General features: G+C 40.9%; 1 protein-coding gene across 1 annotated transcript in view; it reads right to left on the bottom strand.

Moving 5' to 3' along the window:
- Positions 1 to 432: 432 nt before the first annotated feature.
- FAM65C (family with sequence similarity 65 member C) overlaps positions 433 to 25,273 on the bottom strand; it is a 45,370-nt gene continuing 20,529 nt past the window's right edge. Inside the window, exons 9-27 of the mRNA XM_019470700.1 lie at positions 24,616 to 24,694; positions 23,831 to 23,854; positions 23,653 to 23,706; positions 22,766 to 22,915; positions 22,111 to 22,174; positions 21,669 to 21,712; positions 20,868 to 20,993; positions 18,584 to 18,729; positions 11,801 to 11,930; positions 10,225 to 10,809; positions 8,946 to 9,085; positions 7,959 to 8,091; positions 7,087 to 7,195; positions 5,717 to 5,878; positions 5,389 to 5,547; positions 4,046 to 4,248; positions 3,687 to 3,770; positions 2,631 to 2,721; positions 433 to 1,504 (exon numbers count right to left, since the gene is read on the bottom strand). Of these exons, the coding sequence (XP_019326245.1) occupies positions 1,404 to 1,504; positions 2,631 to 2,721; positions 3,687 to 3,770; positions 4,046 to 4,248; positions 5,389 to 5,547; positions 5,717 to 5,878; positions 7,087 to 7,195; positions 7,959 to 8,091; positions 8,946 to 9,085; positions 10,225 to 10,809; positions 11,801 to 11,930; positions 18,584 to 18,729; positions 20,868 to 20,993; positions 21,669 to 21,712; positions 22,111 to 22,174; positions 22,766 to 22,915; positions 23,653 to 23,706; positions 23,831 to 23,854; positions 24,616 to 24,694 (2,584 nt within the window). The 3' untranslated portion in view covers positions 433 to 1,403. The remainder of the gene's footprint in view (positions 1,505 to 2,630; positions 2,722 to 3,686; positions 3,771 to 4,045; positions 4,249 to 5,388; positions 5,548 to 5,716; positions 5,879 to 7,086; positions 7,196 to 7,958; positions 8,092 to 8,945; positions 9,086 to 10,224; positions 10,810 to 11,800; positions 11,931 to 18,583; positions 18,730 to 20,867; positions 20,994 to 21,668; positions 21,713 to 22,110; positions 22,175 to 22,765; positions 22,916 to 23,652; positions 23,707 to 23,830; positions 23,855 to 24,615; positions 24,695 to 25,273) is intronic.

Genomic DNA, 25,273 nt, shown 5'->3' with positions numbered 1-25,273 from the left:
CCTTCCAGTGAAGGGGGAGAGCAGAGAATTTACCGCAGTAGAACAGCGGCTTTCTCCTGCTTTTAAATAAATCCCTAAGTTAAAAGCAGAGTTACAGTACAGAGGAGCAGCCTGTTAAGTTTTACTTTGCTATGGAATAGCACGACCTAAACACCACGGCCCTGCTATTCAGAGCTCATCAGTAAAGATGTCAATGGTATAAGCCAGCTGCACATTTCCAGACCAAATACCAGTAGCAGAACAGTAGCTCAGCCTGTCCCAACAGTACAAGCCTGAACTTTTCACAGGCAGAATATGGAAGTGGGTACATGACACGCTGCCTGTCAAGCTAAGATGTGTGTCAGTTAAGTATCTTAACTCCCTTTGGGGGTTTATTGCCTTATACCTATCCACAATGCTACAAGCACGTCAGTATGAAGCACTTGCAGGAACTTGTCTCAAATGTTTTATTAGAATTTTAGAAAACAGTATGAAATCCAACAAATAAATACTGAATAGAAAAGTAATATATATATTAAAAAAAATATACACACAAGCCAAACCCTTTCAAGTATTTTACCTGAAGCCAGGCTTCTCTTCATGGCTACCCTCCACTAAGTTACGTAAGTGTTGAATAACAAGCCTGACAGTGGGCGTACGATTATGAGAAGTCTTGATCTATGACTAAATGAATAAATTTAAAAAAACCCAAAAAACTTATACAGAGCTGTCCATATGTCAGTCAGACCTGCACACGGCAAATACAATACATACCTTCCTGTTGTAAACCGCTGAGGATATACACTCAGTACCTAGCCTTGTCAGTCCTTGCTTGAACCTGTCCTAAGTTGCGATGGTTATGAAGAAACTGGCTTTTGAAGTAACAAGCTTTCCTTCTGCAACTGAACTGTACCAGAAAAGGAAACCACCAAGCACTGCCGCTAGATTTTTCTAATGTATATGGGCAGTTGATGTACGTGATCTGTTGTCTGCTAGTTTCTAGATGCACTGTTGGAGAGCAATCATTTCGCTCCTCTTTGAGAAATGCCAAATCAATAAAACACTTTATGGGGAAATGGGTCATATTTGACTGACTTACAGTTGGAGCAGGGGCAGTAATTCCGGTGAGACGAGGATTTTAACCCAAGTGACAACCTGGTTCCATGTTCTAAGAGATCCTCGTTTTCACTTGTCTAGCACTTGGTATTTCATCGTGTGCTGACAGACAGTGAGAAAATGTATTCCAGTCTACTTAGTGTAGACTGCAAACTCTCCCCCCTTTGGAAATAAACCTGTACTCTCTCAGTATGCAGCATGTAGATAGCAGGGCGTAAGTAAACCAGACACTGATAAACAACAAAAAATCCTCAGGTACCCATATGTGGCTGTGAGGACAACGTGATTCAGCTCCTCCTATTTCACTACTAAAACACTGTGATTTCAATTTCAGCCTCTTGTTGTACAGTTTCTCTTAATTCACAGCAAATCCTGTCCATTTTCTCAAAGGCTTGCCGTCCCTTTTCACCTGTGGAGAAAGAGAAAATACATCCCATGCTGAGGAAGAGAAAGCAGTTAGAAACAGCCTGAGAAACGCGATACTCTACAACTACTTCTGTTGTGACCTTCTTCGGAACTAACCAGAACTCTCAATAGCGACAAACACATCTCTAAGGGAATAGTTTTCCAAAAACTGCTAGAAGCCACCATGGAAAATCAGGCCTTCTGTAAACGTTTCCACATGAGCAACAATCTGGAGCATCACAGCTGGAAAACTTGTTTTGCAATTCACATGAATCTGAGTGTTTCTGTGAAGCAAGTCTGGAGATCCCCAGAACTAAGCGTGAACCAAAGTGGTTTTAGGAAGAACGGAACAGGGAAATTGCCGTCTCCTAGATAAACTGGACATCCTCTCTAGCAGCTGTGCATTTAAGATACTTAGCCTAGGCAATTCTCCTTTGCCCTCAGCAGAAGTACAAATACTAGACGGTAGCAAACTGGGAACGCTGACATTTCATTAGCAGCTCAACTCCACTCTACATCTACTGAATTCAGGTGAAGTAACAGGTAATGAACCAGTATACAAACCGTGTTGTTTGTACTCTTTGCCCTCCAGTACTCAGAGTGGAACCATTTGAAGAAGAATAGGAACATCAAAATTGGAAGTAGCTAAGTAGTTTGTAGGTGTCTAGAAAAGACTACCAGACCCGAAGAGTCCGTTGTTGTGATACATATAAAAGATCTTTAAGTCAGCTTAGCCAATCTCGGAGCTAGAAGAGGCTTTGTTGTGATCTGCCAGGTTGAAATGTCCTTTTTACAAAATCTAGGAGGAGAAAATCGCTGATGCCAGTACTACTATTAAGAAGTACTCCAGCAGCACTGTCAGCACTTTCAGTACTTATCTGCCACCTTTTTAAAAAGTTTAGTGGTTCTTAAAGCACTTTATCCTACAGTAATCTCCTTGGTCCGGTTCTACAAACTTCAACGGGAGCCTACATGATACAAAGTTTATCTTAATGGTATGAAATAGCTGCCCATGAAATATTTCCATTGTCCTAGATGTGTTCAGGCTGAACTTCAGGCCTGTTCTGGCTCTGCACTATTTCACGTTACTTTTTCAGAATCTGTATTTTCAAGTTGTGTGAAAGACTTACCAAAGGACAGCGTTGTTTCCCTGGCTGCATTCCTAACTTCCTCTGTTGCAGATTGGCACAGGTGAGCGACCTGCTCAATACTCTCAACACCCTGTTTGAGAAAAGAAAAGTTTGCAACAGTAGCTGTTCAGCAAGCATTTTGATGAACATTTTTTGCAAGGTAAACACATACATACAAACCCCATCTTTTCTTGCATCTGAATTCTACCGTCACCTTTAATTCTCCCCCAACATACCAGCTTGCAGTTAATTTTTCTGAGCGTGATCTCACCTCTGCTACTTTCTCTCCTGTTTTAGGGCATGAAAAAGTGTAAAAGCTCTAGGGTACAGGTCACTGCTGCGGTACCATTAAATTAGCATGAACCAATCAGGGCCTTCACTGAAAGAGTTAATGGAGGTTGTGCAAGGGCAGCAGTTGCTTTGCAAATCTGACTTTGAGAATAAGACTCCGATTTGTTGGGCCTGTGTCTTGTGACTACATGTTTGTAGAAACTACTCACAATAATCCCTTGTGTGCAAACTAACTTATTACAGACTTGTGGCTGGTGGAAAGCTTTAAATCTGTCCTGACAGCTTCTTATAATAGCAATGCAAATATTACTTTTATTTTCTGACTATAATCAGCTGTTGTTAAAAAAAAAGATGAACTGATTTAATGTTAAATTTCTATAGTTAAAGCTTTAGAACTGACTCCATATATAGCTGACTGTTGCTCATTTTTCTGCATGCTAGATGTCCCCCAGTCAGACAGCGTCTGTTGTCCTTCCCCACTGACAATACTGTAGAAGTTAGAAAACGTCCTTTCTGCCATTGTACTGTGCCTGGTCAGATCAACTTGAGATGCTCCAGATGCCTGCAGCTCCCTCTGCCTGCTGCCTTCTGAATAACAGTATTAATACTTTGGAACTTTGGCAGCCAAAGAATTCATTAATTCCAAATAGAAGGAAGCTGAAAAAGTAACCCTACCGGCTTAAAAAAAAAAAAGCTAGGTGCACTTTTAGCACCTAGCAATTTTGGCCAGACACGCACAGCAAAAGTAGAGCTGTAAATACTTACTCTGAGGTTTTTAAGAGCCAAACATGCAGCTTGCTGAAGTCTTGCATCACAGTCAGCTAAAACATCAGTGTAAAAAAAGAGAGCCTGAATGAAAAAAAAGTTGTGGGGGGGGGGGGAGAAGAAAGGCTTTATAAACTTAAGCATAATGAAGAGCTCAAATTCAGAGTGACATAAGCACTGTTTTACCTATCTGAAATTGAATAAAGGATATAGACAAATCACTTGAGCACTGATGTAGTTCAGGTTTAGTTAATAGATTAATGAAGTGCAGAGAGGGCAATAGGGCTATTCTAGGATAAAACGAGCTCCACGTATTTCAGCATCTATTTAGAAAAGCCGGTAAGAACTGCAGTCTTCACCTTTTCCCTGAAGTTCTTGTTTGCTGCTGCATGGGAGAGGCAGGATGTGGCTGCTTTGCTGACGCGGTGGTTGTCGTCTAGCTGTAAAGTCCCAAGTAGCCGTAAAGTCTGCGGTAGAGGCTGGAGTTTGTTCAGCCGCTTTCCTTTCAATTTTTTAAGAGTCTTCAGCCGTCCAGGGCATTGTAGCTCCTCAATTAGCATTACTGCAAATGAAAGGACTCAACTTCACTAACTGACAAATGAAGACATCACCAAGAGAAGACAAACTCCTCTCTAATTCAGTCGCCTTTAGCCACAAGTAGTTATTCACATGGCTAATGAGCAAGCCAAGCACGGCAGGAAGCAAATCAGGACGACTGCCCCTTTGACCATCCTGTCTTCTTTCCCTGTCATTGTTTCATTTCCTCCTATGCCAAGACTGTCTGACGAACGGAGCAGAGATTATTATTTCACAATAATAGCGCAGCCACAATATTTCACAACCACAGCGAAGCCCCGGTCCTTCTAGGACCCGGGTGCGTTGAGTACAACATGCAGTGCAAAAGAACTCCTACCCCTTTGGACATTAGGACAAGCGGTCGAGCCCTACAATAAGGAAAACGCGATCGAGCAAAATACTTCTAAACATCCCTGAAATATCTTGCTGTACTGGCCAAAGAGAAAACCCTCTATCTTTTAAAAAATAAGAAATCAGGCAGTAGATTGACAGTTTCAATTTGAAGAATATTCCAGGTCTTTTTCACTGACTAGCCATGCACAAGTTCTTAGTCCTGCACCAGATGAGTCATCTGCATCAAAATAAGACTAAAGATGCAGTCATTATCAGGACTATTTTTAAAATAGTTCTTTTCTGATACAGACTAAGTTTTAAAGTACTTTCACACGTTGGGCTAGGCTTCAGCGAGACACTGGCTACCTCGTGCTAGAAAATGCACATTAGTAACCTCGGAAATTTTATTGCCATTATCTGTGTCTGATTACAGCTGCAATAGTCACACAAAGCTACAGACATTTACTCAGTCCTTCAATCCAGCTGTAGATCGCTGCCAACTTCGTTTCTGCTTTAAGTTCAGAATATTACAGAACCCACTTCCTAGGGCACTTAAGATAAACCCATCGTTTGCACCTCTTTTGTTTCTACCCGGTTAGATATGGGAGTCAAGCATGTCTTTCCTGTTCTAATTAAAATTACATGGTCATAAAGGGAATTAAAATGGAAACAAACTGCCAATGCAATGGTTGGGCTGTTTTCTGCTCTGAAAGTGTATCTTGAGTAACCTGGAGAGCAACAGCCAGCCGCTGGGCTTGTCAGTTCAAGCAAAAGAGCCAAGCACTGCCATTACCTTCTTTAGCAAGTCTTCCCAAGTGTTTCTCCAGGCTGGTAATGTGGTGTTTCTCCAGGTAGCTATAAAATTGGAATAAAGTAACCAGTTCTGTTTGGAGGTACGGAGAGGGGAGCAACCCGTCACAGGTGATGATCTGCTCCAGCAGCCTCTGCAATACTGAAAGTAACACGGAAAAGAACAAATGAGAAACTGAAAGGTTGGTTAGATGTAAGCTGCTTAAAACAAGTAAGAGTTTTAATTTATTTTTAAAATGCACAAGGACAATTTTTAGCCATGCAATAAAATGAAACCAGAGTGGCCTTGTGTTCAAGGAACAGATTGGTACCTGCTTCTAATTGACCAGGGTATTTTTCCTTCACTTTGAGCATCAATGTGTATTTTAGTGCATGACGGAATCTTTCTGCTGAAGCAAACAAGATGCTGCCAGGCTCTGCAAGATCACTCCAGATTTTCAGATAGTGCTTCTTCTTTTTAGTCTTCTGAATAACTGAAAAAAATCACATTTTAAAAAGTCAGCGAGCTCTAGCAGATTTTGGATTATTACATGAGAAATTAGGCACCAGATGGCATATCTAGAGATGTGTCAGCATTAACTTGTATTTGCGTTATACAGATGGTTTTGTTCAAAGCTGGAGATTTGCTGCCAGTATTTTAACATCTGCAAGCATTGATTTCACCAAGCTTGGGTTGAGCTCCTAAACTGTCATAATGAGACCTGAATGAGATGCCTAGCAGCTCTTCTGCCTCTTACTATTCATTTTATCCCAGCATCTGAGTCAAGTTTCTGAAGAACTTTCTGTGAGTTCAACTGTTTCCACTTCTATCAGCAAGAGATGTGCCATTTCCAAGCGTTTTAGAGACCCTGTCTTATGTACCTTCACAAGTGGAGAACTCCAAACCTCAGTGCATAGGCTGAGGCAGGCTTCCTTTCATCAAACAGTTCAGAAAAGCACTTGAAGCAATACCCTGTGGTTTCTTGCTATCATTTAAACCCTATCATTTCTCACTCTTACCTACAGAGATGTTGAACTTGTGTTCTGCATTTAAGACTCCTACACCTTCTTCATCACATTGTACCAAAGGCCCTTTGGAGCTTTGCTCTAGGGAACAGTTTATTCTCACATCCTTCAGGATAAAATCTGTCAGCAGATCCTTCCAACTAAAATTTGCATTCTTGCCATTATATTTACCAAGATGAGAACAAAAGCCTTCAAAGTCTCCCATTGTGCCTTTATCATTTTGTCACATCCAACAGTCAATGGAAGAATTTAGTAGTGAGAAGGCCTGAAATGGGGAAAAATTGCACGCCAAACCTTTCTTGCAAACGTGTACAGAATTTGGGCTGTTTGCTTACTAAGTAAAAGAATAGCTATAAAAGAGGATTTTATTAAGGCTATTCTGCTGTTCTTCGACTGCAAACTCCATCACCTATAACATCCCTGTTTCTAAGACATACCAGTTCAGCTACTATTTCTTTGAGACAAACTTCTTCAAATCTTTTCCTTCCTTGCAGGGGAAAAAAACAAGCAAATGACGAGCCCTGTTTTTTCTAAGAATCTAGATATAAGAGCTGTTTTATTTACATGAATGTTTATAAGGAATTTAAAGTGAAACCCTGATGTGTCTGGGGAAGCTCAAGCAGAGTTACCTGTACCTCTCACATCTCTGGCACGCCTTGGAACAATAGTTACTCACTTTCTTCAACAGACATATCCAAGACATCCCCCAGGACTCGCGTCTGCTCTGATACTTCTTCCAAAATGCTCTCCTGGACAACCTGGGCTACATTTGGTGACCTCAGTTTCTGAAATGCAACATGCTTATCTTAGTAGCTGAAACAAAGGCAGTATCAAGCTCAAGATGAATGACGATTTGTTTCTTAGAATCAAACTTCTAAAATCTGTGAGAAAACACACCAGCTGCTCTCAAAAGGCCTCTCTTCCCACCACAGCACAGACAGGTCACTTCCAAGTGCAAAGCTGCTCAGCAGAACAGGACAAGCAAGTCACATTATGCTGGGACAAGCTGTCTGGCATTTGACATTCTTCTCTGCCCCTGTCCTTTGACAACTGTGTAGCGGATCAATACTTAGTTACGCTGTCCTCTGCTGCCCATCCTCATCAGAGGTAATACTTTGAGGACGATAAAGTGCTTGAGCACTATAACCAAAATTAATTGAGGAATGGGGTCTCAAGGAGAAATAAGAGTTCTTTCTTGCCCTACATGCTACCAGTTTCTTTCTAGTAGTAGCAGTTTTTCATTCATTAAAAAATTGATCACCTGTTATCGATACACAATTCAACCCAAATCTGTCCTATTGCATTAGCAGCCTGCTTTGGGCACAAAGGTATTACTTAGAGCTTCAGCAAAACCCAGAGGCTGGAAAAAAGCAGCAGAGTTTTGTACGACACATTCTGTGCATTCACATATATACACTGCATTTTTTGGACTCAATTTCTATTCTGAGTCTTTCTGCTTTTATAAAAAAACCAGCTACATAGTCACTTTTGTCCGTAATCAGAATCAACAATTACCAGTGCCCTGGAAACCCATAGGCTATTCCTTACCTGCAAAAGACCTTTGCACAGCTTCAGGTGAGTTATCAAAAGTACGTCTAAGTTGTCATCACCAGTAGTTACATCTCTTGTTTCTGTTCTCATGTCACAGCTCAGGGACTGAAGCGTGTTGTCATTGTATGTGCTGTTGAGATGAGGGAAAAAAAAGTGTTAAAACTCTCATCACTAAATAAATATGAAGATGTGCAGTCTCAATAGTAGCCTTCAAGCAAGTTGCAGAAGTACAAACCAGGCAGCATTTAACAGATAAATGCAATTAAAAATGCTGTTGTAACACTTCTTAAAAACATGAGGACTTTATTTCTAAAACTCATTGCAGAACAGTAATACCAGATCAGTTGATCCCACAAAATCCTATTTTGGAGAATCAATATTAGTAAAAGATGCTTCCAGATAATGTGAATTGAGTTGCTGGCTCATTTGCAGCAGGTGAACTGCAAAAGCAGCACATACAACAGACAAATCCCTTGGTGTTCTCCCAACTCGATGATACTGGGAGCGTAGTAAGTCTCCCAGGATCAGGCTCATAGCTCTGGAATGTAAGTTTCAGTGCTATGCAACCTGCAAAATGCAAAACCGAATTCAAAAGAAAGAACAGGTAGAAGAGCTCTGTAAGTTAATCGTAGCTCTCTCCCTTGCTAGTGCAGAACTGTTCAGCATCATCCTGATAAACCTGTTTCCTGCGGTCTGTTTCTAGCAGTCCTACATGTTAGGCCTTCCATCATATCCTGCGGTTATCATTCTGCAGCGTTTTCCGTAAGTTCAGTTTAAGTTTCCTGCCATTTCAATCTGGTAGGTATTCTGAATTATGAATCTCAGAGTATTCAAAAAAATTGGTTTCTATCCTGGATGTTCATACCACTAGCAGCTCTGCACAATCGTTACTTAGCCAGGTATAGTGTATCGGTAAGTGTTCCTGGGATCAGCCCTCCTCAGCCCTTTCCCTTGTCCCCTATAAGAAGTGCTGCAGATACATACCTGATACTGGCTGTTCTTACGCTTCCAAATAACGAAAGCTCATCAGCACTACAGTCAGCATTTAAAAAGTCAAAACTTTCCAGTACTGTCTCCACCATTAAACTTTCCATAGATGAATGTTTGTGATGAAGTGTCTTTAGCTGTTGACGGAATGGAAGGAAGAATATTGTTACTTGCAGTTATCAAGCCATTTTCTATGAGTTCTTTGCCTTTTTTCAAATCACTCTTAATAACAAATCAATTTGCTTTTCTGATTTCATTCTTAACGCGTCAGGAAAATTAGCTCTTGGTACAGCACTCTGATCCCAAAATAATGTCGCGAATTAAATTCAAAATATGCTTCAATATTTTAAACTGTCTGTATTCCTTTTTGGATTTCCATGCCTCGAGATTGGTATGAGAGCTGATTTTCTCTGCATCTTCTGCCATTAGTGCAATTTTCACTTATTCCCTGTTTCAGATACAGAAGTAGCAATCTTAGGGGGTCTGTTGCATTCCAGCTTAACATCCAAGAACTTCGGTATCAATAGTGGATTTCATGAGGCCACTAACTTTCTCCCCCTTGGAAAGGCTGCTTTGAGAGCACTTGGTTTGGTTTTTTTAATTCCTATTTTTAAAGTGGTTGCACTGGAATAGGAAGTCAGTGCAGCTTTGTTAACATGATTTATTATTCCAGACCTTAGATGAAGTCTTACAGTATCTTATCTCCCAAGTCTGCACACTGGCCCCATGTACTACAACGCTACCAAATTTGCAATATAACCCACTGCTTGCAGAAAGCTCTTCTCCAGGACCTTTCCTCTATATGACTTGTCAGACTGAACTGCCTGCAAAAGCTAGGTGATCCTGGAGAAACATTAGGTTTGATGAACTGATGCTGTCATCTCAAGGTATACTAAATCTGACAAACATCAAAAAAAATTAGAAGCAAACCACAACGCAAAGGCTCTGACATACAGTTCAGATTCTGCTTAGCCCAGATTAGTTTCCACTTTGACCGCATGCAGTTTCTTAATTTCTTTTTCCAGATTATTGATCTGTGCACAGCATTTAACAGTTGTCTCCGAGAGATGCTGTGCAACATAGTGCTCCCGTGTAGTTAGCTCTCAAGGCTGCCTTTTCCGAGCGGTGCCTGACCTCTGGTGGCCAAACTTACTTTTTGGGAACGTGCCACCGATACATCATTAAACCAAATCCACCACAGGGTCATGGAACTTCTACAGTTTTAGGAGTAACAGTGGAAGCTACACCATCTATCAAGAGTAAAACACTACCATACCTTTAATTTATCCCTCAGAGATGAAACTTGGTATTCCAATTTCTCCAGTTGGGCTTGCCCCACATCGTGTAATTTCAGCAAATTTAACACTTCTTGTAGAGTCTTATCAATTGACTTTGTATGTCCATCTAGTTTTAGGTCATTTGCAGCATTCAAGCTTTGCTGGCTAATGTCTTCTTGCTCTGTCAGATGGCGATTTCTGGTCTGGCTGAAGGAATCTCTACTACCTTTGTGACGATTCAGAAAACTAGATGGGTTATTTGGAAATCCATCCACACACGGAGTCTTCTTCAAGATATCTAGAGTTGTGTGATTTGGAAGAGGATGCTGTCGCTCTTCTGCACAAGTCTCTTGAATAATAACCAATGGCAATGTCCTATGGTCTAGAGCTGGAGTTGTATTTCTGGATTCTGTCCCTTTCTGATCCTCAGAGCTGAACGAGTCTGCCTCACTTGTCTCTGCAGGATTGTAAGGCTTGCTCCTGCCATGTACATCAAAATCACAGGCAGCCAAGTAGCTCAATATGCTCGGAGGCTGAGCTTCATCACTTACATCCCCTTGGTTCTGCCTTTGTTGCAAAACAGACTGCAGCAAATAGATTTGTAAGTGAGCACATACACAATTGAAAAGCATGAGATAACACCTAAGATAGAGAACTATGGTTTCCTGTTCTTGGAAACACACGCATCCAAACTGATCAAAACCACAGGGCTCTTCTGCACGCTGGAGCCAGGCCAGCATAGACTGGACAAAAGAAACTATTGAAACAAAATACTAAGAGCCTACTGGATGAGCTAAGGGGAGCAGTAGTAACTGTGCTTTAGATCTTTCAGACGAAGTTATCAAGACAGCTAAAAAATTGTTTCTGGAAAAAGAACTTTGCCAAGCAGCTTTTGTGTCACATCAGCTCAGGACAGGACGTGAATGTAGTGGTTAGAGGAAACGTTCATTTTGAAGAGTCCAACATACCCTGTACAAATAATAAACCTTTCTGAAGACGACTGCATATTCTGCTGCTTTGGTGGGGCAACGCCAAACCTGACTTAGACTTGATGTTAGGGGAACATATATATGATGTTATTAGCATTTGGGATGTATGGCAGAATTAACAGGATCATATAAAACAACACCCTCTTGAATGAATGAGAAAGAGGGCAGGGTTTTCTATTCCCCTGGGCTACGCTTGGCAAAAAGTGGGGTTGAGGAAAAGGAAGGTTAGTTTCACATAGCACCTCTAAGATGCCATTCTGCTCCACAGCTACTGAGACAGACTGGTTCCCAGTTTGATGCCCACCATAGACTGTTAGAGCTGATGCCCACGCCCCTACCATTCTGGCTGCCAAGAGGAATATTTGGCAGGTGTTTGGTTGTTTTTTTTTTTCTTTTACAAAATCTAAAATGGAACTCAAAAGAATAGAGGTTAGAAGAAAAATATAACGAAGCCCAAAAATAAACTGCAAAGGCCCTGGAGTGCTACGTTTTCACATTTCTGTGTGTGTTCTTCAATAGCCTAATCTAATCCAAAAATCAAGTCTTATGTCTGTGGTTTGCATTTTGCTTTCCTCGGCATACTCACCAGGTAGTATTTCTCTCTGAAGCTGGGAGTATTTGGTGGGGTCCAGTTGTATAACGAGCTCTTCCTGCTACCCACAGAAAACTTGGCAGTGGTTCCAGGTGACAAAAACAGGTTCTCTGTGTCAAAGGGTCTGTAGCAGAAGACAAAGACCTAAGTGTCAGTAAGACCAGAAAGCACAGAAATGTTTAGCAGCAGGAAGAGCTGTTAGGATTTGGACTGTGACATTTAGTAAACAACACGGGGAATAAAAGGAAAGAGAGACTACCCCTCTGACCAATATTTTTGATTGCACCAACAGAGAAAGAGGTAGGCCAAAAGGTGTATTTTACACAGAATTCTCAACACCCTTTAGACAGAGACCTGTGCCACAGTCTTTGGAAGAAGAGTCCAACAGGCCAAAAGTCTGAAGTGCTCTCCGTCCTTCTGCAGTGTCCTACACCAGTGCTGGCAAGTACAGTATAGGCTGCTTGCCGCCAGCCACTGGACAGATAGCGAGATGTACACCATACCAGATAGGAAGGAAATAAAACACATGTAATAAAGGAAAACTGTCATTAATTTCCCTCCTGCAGAGTACACACCACCTGGAAAAGCCACTGAAAAAACTTCATTATCCTTCAAATATTAACCAACACCTCCTTTGGCTGGCAGAGGAAGCTTGTGCAGTGGTATATGGCAAGTTATATGGTTCATACAGTCATGGATGAATCCAGTTATAGTCCCAGAGGATACTGGCTGTGGTCTAGAAGAGTTTGGCAAGACCTGCTCTAAAAAATTCCCAATTACCTACTACATCACAGCCGTTAATTTCCCAACTCCTTTGCAAAGCAGTCTAAGGAAACTTGGACAAACTGTCTCCCAAAATGCAACTCAGCTAACCAGGAGAGGGAAAACATATTTAAAGTTAAGTAAAGCAAGTTTGTTTTTTCTACATGTTACTTTTGTTCCCTACTGATATGCCTTGTGGCACCAAAAGAAAGTTTGTTTCTCCACTTAAGTACTGGCATTTTGAAAAAAAGTGAATTGTTTATAACAAATCTGTAATCTCATAGATATGAATATAATGACCAAACAGTAGGATGAAGTCAGCTGCATTTAGCTGTACAATATAGAATCACTAGAAGTCTGAAAAGATCCAAACAATAACAAGGACTAATCAATTACAGGGAAATTAACTTCTGCTCTCTAGCAAAACTTGAAAAGCAGAGCTCCAGTTCTCTCTAGCTTCTCATGTTGCACAGGGACAATTCTCAACAGCATCCTGCAGTGCAACACACCACTGTCTTCCTCAGCATGGAGGTAACACTCTGTGAGCTGCCTAATACAGGTTAATTGGCTAAATTAACCAGTGTCACCCAGCTGGGGTTCACCAAACAGGCCAGTTCCATAGAGTCACATTAACAACCATCTGCATTGTCTCACTATGCAGAAAATAAATTGGATTTCTGACAGTAAGAGCCTTTTAGCCAAAGCCTGCTATGTTGACTGATGGAAGCAAATTACTCCCATCTATGGCTATGTCTTAAGAGTCACAAGGATCCATTCCTCAGATTTTTCATTTTTAGCTTTTAATATAGTAATGCAAAGTGACACTTTAGAGGAAAGGGACCGGAATAACAAGCTAAATCTGTTTTGCCCCTTTGACAATTACTAAAGCCCTCTAGCAAAACACAGCTATTCAGCTGCCCTCCCAACAAGCACGCGCTCCCTGTTACTGCAAGATAACAAGCTGAGAGAGCAAAGCGAAGGGTGAAGGAAAGAATGAAGTCTGCTCTAAAGCATCTGTTATCTCTTGGTTGTAAGCTCTTTGGGCATGATCCATCATCTTGTTCCACATTTGTACAGCAAACAAAACATCATACTGGGACAGATCTATGAATCCATCTCTCCCAGCAGCTTGACATTGACAGAAGCCAGTAGGGGATATTCAGGGGAAAAGCATAGGAAATAAGTCAAACATAATAGGCTTTCCCCAGACACATACTCAAATTTGAGGCAATCCATCGCTTAGATCTGTCATGCACCAGACTTTGCAAGCAGACTATTACCTTTAATTGTCATATGCTTTTCCTTAGTTTGTCTAGTCACTTCCTGAAATCATTCACACAAAATCTCTGCGTAGGTCAAAAGTATGCAGGAATTTCATTATTTAACTTTAAATTGTGGAACAAGTACTTTGACGTGGCGGGGTCTCTGTAGCTGTACTGAGAGAAACAGTGACTAATCATTTCCTTTCCACATTCCCCACAGCGACCATCTATATGCCCGTACAGTATTACCCAATACCACCTTTTTAAGACTGAAAAATTCTATTAAAAAAATGAAAGTGGCCCCACATGTCTGACCATCTTTGTTGTCCCCATTCTATTTCTATATTGCCAAACATGTCGGCCTTTGGTTATAACTAATTACAATAATGGCATTAAATGCATGATGCTACAATGCCATCATTGTTAAGGCCAATGTAAATGCAGCACATAACTCTCCTTTAGCTTGCCTTAGCACCATTGCAGGACTTTGGTGTTCAGGTCCAAAACACACGTGCCCAGCCTGTCCTTGAAGGGGTTTACGGTTCATCAGATCTCATGTTTCCTAGATTGCACCTCCCACGACATCAGAAGCTTTGCATCCATACACATTCAGAGGTACCTCAGCCTTGCCAGCACTGAGCATGGATTCCCAGTGAGATATTTTGTCATAACCACCAAACCTGTGGAGGGATGAAATACTTGAGATTTCTACCATTTCCCTTACCCTGCTGCATTTCTCTGTTGGGTGTGTAAGGAGGACACTTCCTGGTTTATGTTCTCAGAGGAACATAAGTAATCAGGCAGAGGATGTAAGAGCTGAACTCGATTCGGTCTTCAGCCCCAGAGGATCTGCATTCCTTTCTCCCACTGTCAAGACTATGCCCTAATCACTCCCCTTCTGTCCAATCAGTCCATGTATTAAATACTACCAGGCCAGAAGGGCTCTTGGTGGATAGACCTGTGTGAATCCAGACTTGCATTAATACAAAATACCTATTCACGTAAGTTTTCATCTGTAAGAGCAAGACTGTGTGTAGGTACATATAAAAAAAAAAACAACCACCAGACTTTTGTTTTTTATTCTCCCTTAAGGTTTTTTCCCCTCCTACTCCACAAACCCTTGTGAGCCAGGCCAGCACACGCTCAAAGCAGGCAGAAATCACAAGAGTGGTTCTGGCCGGCTGGTACCCTTAGATCCCAGTACGGGGTGCTAACTGAAGTTCTGAGAAGAGAATACAGGCTTTCTCTTTGTCCTTCATGTGAGAGACAGAATTCAGACTGCTGTTTAGATTGGCAAAAAAACAAAGTCTTCTGCCAAACTGGCCAACAAAGCCGTTCTGCAACAGGCCTAAGCTCATTCACACTCCTCATGGCATAATCTATAAAGGAGTTGAAGGAACTTTTGTTAGAGCCCAGAAGACTAGTGGCCTATTTAAAGAAAATATACATTTAGAAGTGCAAGACTGATCTACATTTGGAGTTCTCACAGAGTAGGTCTAGATTGAAAGCTTGCCTCTCAGGGAAGTTTGGGCAAGTCAGCTGGATTTGTTTAGTTATTCTTAAATCAAAGAAAAAAGCAGCTGTTATTTTGAGTGCTCTATCTTTGAAAATAGAAACACCCTGAGTTATCACCACACAACTTAACTTTTCTGTAAACAACTTCAGCAAACAGGCTGTCAAAGAGGAGGAGCCTGCCAGTTCTGTGCAGAAGTGCTCTGGAGAATCCACTTGGTAGGATACCAATGCATTTCACAAAGCTTAAACACAGCAGAGACACGCAGCCGGAGTTTTCTCATATGCTGAAAAACTCCAAGTGGGGATTAACTCCCAAAGAGAATGCATCACCACTAACCGTGCTCTCAGTTCAGCTGTTGCCAACTCTAAAAGCTGGGTGATGGTTGTCCCAAATGCCATAGAACTGCTCATCTTACCAATCAAAAGCTGCACTCTGAGCTGCGAGCTACTGCAACAATCAAGTGTCAACATAGTTTCAATTGTATTTTTCTAGAAAATTTAGTCACAAATATCATTTGCTTTGGAGATTTAGGCTATTATCTGAGAAGCTATGCAATATCCCAGAATAGGAAGGGGTTTTCCCCTCATACAGTCCTTTTGGAAGAACAACTTATGTGCGTAATTATTTATGCAAGTTATTGACAGCAAGGAAAGGCAAGCAAGTAGATCCAGCAAAAAAATAAATGAGTGTTATATACCATTTGTGTGGGTTAACAAGAAGAGAGTAGAAGTGATTTCTTCCAGACTCCACTACAAATGTGCCATCTCTTGGTACAGCACTTCCTATATTAGGGCAAAAACAGATTTTATACCCCGTTCAATAACAAAAGTATGTCTCCTTCACTGCACAAGTGAAGCTTCTTAAGATGTTAGCCTTGAAGTCAGGGAAAAAGGGACCTCCCTTATATGAAAAGCATCTCTGCAAGCAGAAGGTTCCGCTCCGAAACTGCATATAGAGCTTTTGATCATTTTACATTCAGATTAAACCCAATGCAAGTCTTGGTGGCATGTGTTTGTTGCAGGGTGAGACACAACAAATAAAGGTATCAGATTTTGCTGGGGATGTATGAGAGCCCATATATCCTCCTATGCCCCTTTTCTCTCCTTCCTTCCCCAGTACTAAGACCTGTTTTGATGTTCGCGTAATATTTTAATTGGCCTTCATTTAAAAGGTCTATCATTTTAAGAGCTACTTTTACTTTAAAAAAATATATATATATATAATGCAACTTGCACCATCCCCACTCCACACAGTTATAACTCTACCATGAATGTGTCTGCTTTCAGATTCAAATGGGAATACATAAGTAACTTGGCATGAGTAAGAAGAAGTTTCATAGGGCACATAATGCAAGATCACAGCAAGCTTCTGGAATGAGGCTTTGTTACCTAACTAGTTAGTGGCTCAGCTTCTCAAATAAGAAACAGAGGCCTCGAAAGTCTCAGAGCAGCTGCAGCACCTCACCAAAACAAAACATATACTGGTGCCCATTGTGAGATCTGAGGAGGAAAAAGTGTCATAAACAACAGGTGCAGACAAAACGCTGCTGTGTAAGTTTATTTCTCATTGACTTAGAGCAATGTGTGTGTTTCAAAATAATTTTCAGATGCTGTTGCCAAGACTCATTTTGCAGCCCAAATGCATGTACAAGTCAACAGTAAATTTCAAGAACCACAGCATACACAGAAGACATTCAGAAAATAGTATGTTGATCAATAAAGCTTTTCTTTCCCCAACCCCAGAAATGCAACCTGAAAACTGTTTATCCACACTTGACCAGGAGTTGCAACAGAAAACCTTTGTGGCATTTCTCCTGTTGGTGGCTTAAAAGACTGTGATAAGGTTTAAGTCAAACGATGCTTCCAAAGGTAATTAAAAGTAGAAACAGAGTATTAAGACCTGAAAAATGAAGTGTAATTTAAAATACATTTGGTTACTTTACCCTAAGGGCAGGAAAACTTTTCTCTTACTGAAGGATCTGTTTGGCTTTTGGGCACATTTGGCAGCCCACACATTCAACACACAAGCTTTTTTATTTTTGGTAATTTTTAAGAAAATAAGAAACCAACATGTCCAGAAAAGAGTTGTGTAAGGCTGAGTCACAGGCTAGTCTGGCCTGCAAGGTACAGCTCCCTGCCCTTCCTAATCTAAACATTGTTCAGTTTCTGCTTTTCCTGGAGAGAGCCTAGATCCACAAGTCATCACAAAGTGGCCTTTCAAGAAGGTCCTTATCATGGAGGTGTATCCAAATGCCTCTTTGCCATGTTGGGTTGGGAAGAACTGAGGACTGCAGTAAGCCGTATACAAAAGTACAAGTGAAGAGTGCCCATTGTTTAATTGGGCACCTCACTAAGATGGCTAGATTTAACCCCTGGACAATAGTAAATGGAAACAGGTTAAAAAGTTTTGATTTGTTGCAGACAAGACTGTCAGTATGGACCAACAGTCCCATAAAGCAGAAATAATAGTACTACCTCAAAAATCTATGGTGGTGTGTCTAGAGTGAAGAAGTTCCAGTGTAGCATCCACAAAAGTGAGAATTTGCTTTTAATAACATCAGTAATCCACTACAAAAATCAATTTACAGATTTAAATTTTAAAACAATTTAACAAAACACAGGCACCATGAAAATACTCAGCTATTTTAAAAGTGCATCTGTAACCAAGCTTCCCTGTAGCGCACAAACAGGCCTTATATCAGTAACTGTAATCACAGGGCAAATATGAAGGTGCTAAGTCTTTGGGAAAGCTTCATTTTTAACAAATTGTGGCATAGTAATAGTGATTGCCCTAAAATTTCAACTACATATTTTTTTCATTGTGCCTAGAAGCTGCTATTTTCAGTTTCATTTCATCATCTTTAAGATTGTTCATGTTTTATAGATGTACACACGTTGCTTGGAGCAACTCATTCCAAAGAGTAGGCTAAGTAAAAGCCTACTAGTCAGTTCATGTTACCATGGCTCTGGCAACATCAACACAAAGAACTGAAAGGTCACAGAAATAGCTTCTGTCCCTTTCCCCCTCCCCTTCCTGAGGACTGGTCCCACAGAGTCAGAGATCAGGCACAGTAGCTGGAGTTGCTGTGAGGAAGCATGTGGCTGCTATCTATCCTGCACCTGCTCTACAAATAGAAAGAGGACTATGATGTTGAATGCTACTAAATGACATACTTAGGAGCCTTTAATTTATTTCAAATGTTTGGCTCCAGCTTTTTTCATTTGAAGCTGTACTTACTTCCAGAGGACCTCCAGCTGTAGCTTGATGGTGCCCAGTTCAGTTATATCCACAATGATTGCCTGAGGTTTGGTTGTAAAGAAGTTTATGCTGTCGCATGTCACAACACCAACTAGAATAGTGGCCAGTCCTCGCAGCTCTGTCACCTGCAGGGACAAACATATCCATTTTCATCTTACCAGACAATCCTAAGTCAGTAAGAGAGGGGAACACCCCAGGCTCAGATCTGCTCTGAGGCCCACAACAAACTTAAAACCTTGATACTCAATTCTGGGCTCCTAAACTGTTGTTAGCCAATATCCCCACAAGGAATATATCATAGATGGCTAGCAAAGAGGAAAGCAGTTCTATGAGTTGGGGAGAGACAGAGCTGTACAGCACTTCTGACAGAATTTGTTAGACTACAATTTTAAGAAAAATTAGTCTGAAATTCAGAAATTCTAGCTCTGGTATACATGCAAGTAGTTGTCATTTATAGTAGAGTCTAGTTTATCTAGATATTAGAACAACACTGTCATAAAAATATGTATTACAAAGAAGTATATTAGCCTACCTACACTAGACTATTTCAGCTCTCAATTGCCTAAAGGATCTGGAAGAACAATTGTCTGCATCCACTGTGACCCTTCTAACTGTCCTGAGCTCAGCTGTGGACCAAAATCAGAACTTGTAAGTGTCAGTTCTTTCCTCTAGCTCTGCAGGTGACTCCGAGTTTGTTATCAATGCAGTTACAGGCCTGCATTTTTCCCAGGCTAGCACTTCACTTCTTCAGCTACTTAAAAAAAAAAATATCTAATCAGACACTTGCTATAAAAACATACTTCCAATTGAAGATCAAATTGTTCTAGAAGCACATGAAGCATCAGACTCAAAGAATTTCAGCACAAGTGCCTAAAGTCTTCTTTGGGAATTAGTTACATGCCTAAATCTCCTTTAAGAGCTAGCAAAAGTTATGTTGCTAGGCTCCTCTTGGAACACTCTTTAGTACTTCTCAGGTTTTTTTTTGGAGGGGTTTTTTTGTTTTTTAAACCTGCTACATATTTGTACTGGGCAAAGATTAAGTACAAAGTGGATAGAGCAGGAGGGTGTGGAGAACATTAGTCAGTAGGCTTTCATAAGCTGACAGAAAGAGTAAAACTATCATTGTCATACAAAGTAATACAAGATTTTACAACCATTATGGGAAAACAGGGATCTGAATTAGCCTCTCACCTGATCTTCATTGCGCAGTGGCAGCAAAAAAATGCGTTATAAGCACATTTCCAAAGGCTGTGCTGGCAAGATGCCAGTCTCTCCTGTGTAACCCAGTTCTTGCTGCCAGATAGGAGGGGAAAATTGCAATAGCTGCTTTAACACAGCTGCCAAAACTTGAAACCCTGCACTGGCACAGTTTTCCAGTAGAATAGAATCCAGCACAGCCTTCGATCTCAGCTCCTTTTAGGTTGACAGCAGTCATGCTGCAGAGTCCAGCCCACAAAAGATGCCAGACTACAGTGGAAATGCTGTTTAAGGATTAACTCCACCTGCAAGTAAGTGCCACAAGCAATGCCAGTGGCAGCTGCACAAGGGTCTGAAAACTACAAGCTTCCCCCAAGGGGTACCCACAATGTGTCATCTATGTATCACAGGCCACTAGCACTGGTCCCTTACTGTTAAAGGCATGACCTCTTCTGAGGCACTTTAAAAAGTGTCAGAACTCTAAATAAAGATGTAAGTACAGACGGTTTGTACTGGCATATAAATGCCATTGGTTCTTCGCAGATATGGAGCATCTCTGGAGTAAAACATGACAAAAGAATCTGCAGTGCACCCAGATAAAGGGATATTTGAAGTACACATTCAAAACATACACGTGTGCAATATGTTTTCCATATACATATTTCTCTTTTTCAATAGAGAACAGAACTCCAGGTACTTAATATTCCACATGGGTGATATAAATAATATCTACATACACATCTTTTTGTCTTCACATCCAGACTTCACCCTAGAAGATCCCAGATATTGATCTAGGACTTTTTTTAAAAAAACCACAACCACATATACCTGACTCCAGAACATGGAAAGCACATGCACTAATACAGTTATGAGTCCCAGGAGCAAAGCAAAAACAGAAGTAGATGTCTGTTCAGTAGGCAGAACATTGATTAACTGCCATTTTTACATGGCTAGGAAAAGAAAACTACTTAAGAATTTTGACAAACACTTGGTAGCCTAACAGGTAAGTAGTACAGCAGAAGACCTGTTAACCCACTGATTCCAATCCAACCATTATACACCACACCTTGATTTCAAACTTCTCGTGGAGATTGGGTATAAAAATCTTTTCTTCCTCATCCCATGTCTGGCTGTCATCGGTCTCAATCTTGCCTTTCAACCTCCATTTTTGGCGCCCCAGTCGCACAAACACCTAGAAACCACGAAGAAAAAAGGATGTTGGGTCAACATATCCCAGAACGTTCCCTTCAGTCCATATGCCTCACACTGTTGCAGTACCACAGAGGCAAAGCCATTCCTTTGATCACTATACATTTAGGAACTTGGATAAAGCTAGAAGATTGGAGGCAGGAATTAAGGTTGCAGGTTTTAACACCTTAACTCAGTGCCAAATGACACATCCCACCCATTCTAGAAGAACTGCAGAACTATGTTGCACAGCAAGCGTAGCGATACTGAAATACAAGGCACACTGGAATTCATTTGGAACTGTTAGAAGTAGGAGAGCAATCCAGTAAGATACTAAGATGTATTCAAATCACGCCAAGGGCAATCTTCCAAGAAACAGGCAGCAACTGTTACTTGATTCCAGGGCAACTTTGAAGACAAAGACCTGACAGGTTGGTTCAATCACTGCCATCTTTTAAACCCTCCCATAACACTTGAATCACATCTTTCCCTCTTCAGTCTCAGAGGGCAGAGTAACTAGCGAGTGTGCCAAAGCACTGTTCTCATCAGAATAGTGCACGGTTTTATCATAGTCTGTTTCCTGCTCGCCTTCTACATGTTGCACCCTTGCTCTCCTGTTCCTCTACTGCAAACTCACAGCAGTAAAATAAAGGACAAAATGAATTGCTGTATACTGCACCTCATACTGGTCCCCCGGACAGAGACGTGCAAAGCCCACCAACCCTGAAAAGAGAAGGAAAACTCTAATACTTGTAGAGTTTTACAATGTCCCCCAAAGCCTCAGCTTGCAATAAATAAAGTGACTATCTGGTTAACACCCTCACATACTCAACTCTGTGCAGAAGCTATGCCACCAGCTCAAAACACTCTTGGAAGGACAAACTAACTGAGCTGAGGAAAGAAAGCTTGTCAGCTTTTGTACTCAACTCAAATACCATTGCAGATCTGTTTTACAGCACCGAAGAAAACAGAAGTTTGCCAAAATTCTGTTCAGGGTCTCATCCAGAAAGCCAGCGGAAGCAACTGACATCAAATAAATGGACTCTCAGTGGATCAGATTGCTACACAGGAAACCCAAAAATCAATTGGTGAGTCTTGAAGGAAACAAGAAAGGAACATACCTTTCATCTTCAAGTGAAACTCTCCCAAATGGACCTCCAATGCCCCTTCTATAAAGCACATGTCCTAGAAGGAAGACTGAACAGTCATTATGACTGAAAAGCAGCACTGAGTAGCTACCTTCCCATACGTGCCATTTTCTTTATAGGACTTTGGCTCTTTTTTGGTTTGGTTTTTTTTTTTTTTTAAAAAGGGACACACACTAACATTTTCACTAGCAGAGGCTGATACAGAGTCCATTCATACTACTTTTAAGATAGAAAATTGTGATGCCGCTCCACAGAAGAATGGAACTGCTCAAGCAGTTTCACTGTCAGTTACCTTCCACTGCTTGTTTTGTAAAAATAGCATAGCTTATTCATTATTCAATTCTCATCCCATTACTTCCAGTGGGAGTCATAATGGACCCCACTATTAAAGCAGAAATTCAAAGAATTTTTCACTTGTCTTCACGAATGCATGAAGCCAAGGTGAGTAGGGGCAAAAAAGGGGCACAGAATTCAAGAGCTTTGCCTGCAAGGCAAGCTTCTGTTCACATGTATTTCATTCACATGTGAAGTTTTTAAACCTGCACCATTAAAAAAGCCAGCAGCAAGTCCTAGTACATTTTTTGCTAAGGAACAGTCAGGTCTTCCTTATGTGTGTAGTATTTCCTACCTCTGTGCACTCTTGGAAGTTCTTGTAAAGCTCTACTAGGCTCTCTCTGGAGGCTTTGGTGGAAGGAGACAAGGAAAAGGCATGTTTCATATTAGTAGCCCCATCTCGTAGTCTGCACTGGATACAGTAAGCTTCATAGAGTTCTTCTACCTTTAAGATTTGGGGGGTGGGGTGGGGGGGTGGTGAGGGAAGAACGAACAAGAATTACCCTGGCATAATTTTAGTAAGTTTTGGAAAGGAACATCAGCAGTCTTTCCTGGCCAAAAAACCCAACCAAATCCCACTATCATAGTATTGCAGAATGCTACAACTCCTGCATTTTATAGGCTGATTGGAGTGCAACAGTTTGTAGACATTCCTGCAAAAAGCATGGGATATTGAGAAACAATTCGCTCTGCTATTATCAGACTAGAAGACAAGGACTAGTGTAACACTTTGTTCAGGGAAAAATTACTTGGGGAGCAGGAAACTGATTCCCTCAATACAGATTAGAACACCTACACCTAGACAGAGGAGATATTTCATTCCTTTGGAAGCAGATGGCAGACATGCACTCTACAGAACTGCCCCATTTGGTCCCTTGTGGGAAGGGGGGGAGAACATGTAAGTCTTCCCACAGCAGCATTTTCTGAATAAACTGGCCGAGTATGCAAACTGGTTTCACAGGCAAACTCAGGTTGTGTTGCACCCAACATTCAGCCTGAATAGAACCAGTCAAGAAGATACATACATAAAAATCCCCTCCTTCTGTAAAAAGAACAGTTACAGCTTTCAGAAAGTACCCAGCATTATTCCCCTTCAGATGAATTATAATCAAAGTATTCTATTTAGATATAGATTTATATAGCAGTGTAAGCCTGACATGTACAAGATATAAAACTCCTTACCTTGCTTATGTGAAACTCCAGTTTTCTGATGTATCTCTCCACAGAGCGAATTTGCTTTTGAAGAGGAGAGAGGGGAACTTGAGAAATTATTTCCTAAACATGCCTTTAAGTAACACAGTAGACACATCATCCATTTTTCTCTATTTGCAACATTTCGTCTCATCCTTAATAGTCTTACCTTATCCAGGTCATAGTAGAAAGCCTGAAAGAGGAATAGCACAGGCTGAACAGGATGGCATGTGTATTTGTACATATTAACAACACTTTCATATTTACTGCAAGACTCACTAGGCATATCTTAAGTTACACTAAATTAAGATGCATTGTTTACTATAAGGAGACAGTCCAACATTTAGAAGTAGTTTCATTTTCTGTGCATGATTGGTTGGTTTGTTTTTGCAGATGCTTGAAATAAGACAGTAAGAGTCTCACCACCAGCTATAACAAGGACTTGGACATTCGTCATGATACATGGGAGTTTCTGATTTTATTTTTTTTAATGTAGTATTATTTCCCAAATGAAAGGCAAAGTTGGATCTGCGAGTTGTCTCTTCATTAGCACTGTTGCTGAAGGTACCGCTAGGGAGTTGAGAACACAACAGAATCTAGGTTACAAGGACACATTCACCAACGATGGAAAAAAAAGCCCAATCTTTATCACCATTTCTGTCCATACAGAGTCAGGTACAAACACTGATCACTGAAGAGACACAAGGAGATGCCATCCCAGTAAAGGAACACAATCTGAAGAACACTGCTGGATATTGAAAATGAGAAATCCCAAGTTTAATTCTCACATCTAGAGCTAACTTGCTTGGTAAATTTCTGATTGTGATGCCTTGCTGGACTTCACCTCAATGCTTTAACTGGAAAACCCCTGGGAGTCCCAGGTGTGAGAGAGCATCTACTTTTGTGACTTGATTTTTAAAGTCACTTAAATATTTCACATTAAAAGCATCTTACCAATCTGGAGTTCCTTTTTGTATCTTTGTGTCGACCAGAGAGATAATCCAGTTCAGCCTGATGCGCTTCCAGGTATTCACTGGAGAAGAAGAAAACCCAGTGTTACATTCTTCTGGTACATTCATTGTAACACCTTTCCAAAGAATTTTTCAGCAGAATGTTACAAAACAACTTCCTTCTCTAGAAGACTTCTCTTGTTTTACTCTCTAGAGATGTGAATGGCTACATAGAGGAACATGGGTCAACAGATGAGAAAGGGTGGTTTTCATAGACAAACGTTTGTCCTAAATGCAAAGTCACTCCTAGAGGAGCATCTGTACGTATTGTGCCACTTGTGCCAGTGCCAGAAGATGCTGGTTACTGTTACCTAACATTTAAAGATGCTGTACATTAGGAATCCTCCTGAATCCTTTTACTCCTCCAAGATGTGGAATGCTACAGTGCAATTCAAGAAGGCCACCACTACTGTGTAAGGTATGTACACACTGCATTCAGACATTCACTATTTCTTGTTTCCTTTCATCTAAAATAGATAATTCAAGTGAAAGATTTATTCTAGGAATGTGAATCAAAACAAAACAAGACAGTAGAGCTGGAAGTACTACTAAAGGCAAGAGGAAAGGAGGGATGTAAGAGGAGAATAGCAAGTTCTAACACA

This window comes from Aptenodytes forsteri, unplaced genomic scaffold (assembly GCF_000699145.1).
Source record: "Aptenodytes forsteri isolate BGI_AS27 unplaced genomic scaffold, ASM69914v1 Scaffold159, whole genome shotgun sequence".
Taxonomy (NCBI): domain Eukaryota; kingdom Metazoa; phylum Chordata; class Aves; order Sphenisciformes; family Spheniscidae; genus Aptenodytes; species Aptenodytes forsteri.
The sequence above is the reverse complement of the archived record's forward strand: the minus strand, read 5'-3'. Positions and strand labels throughout refer to the sequence as shown.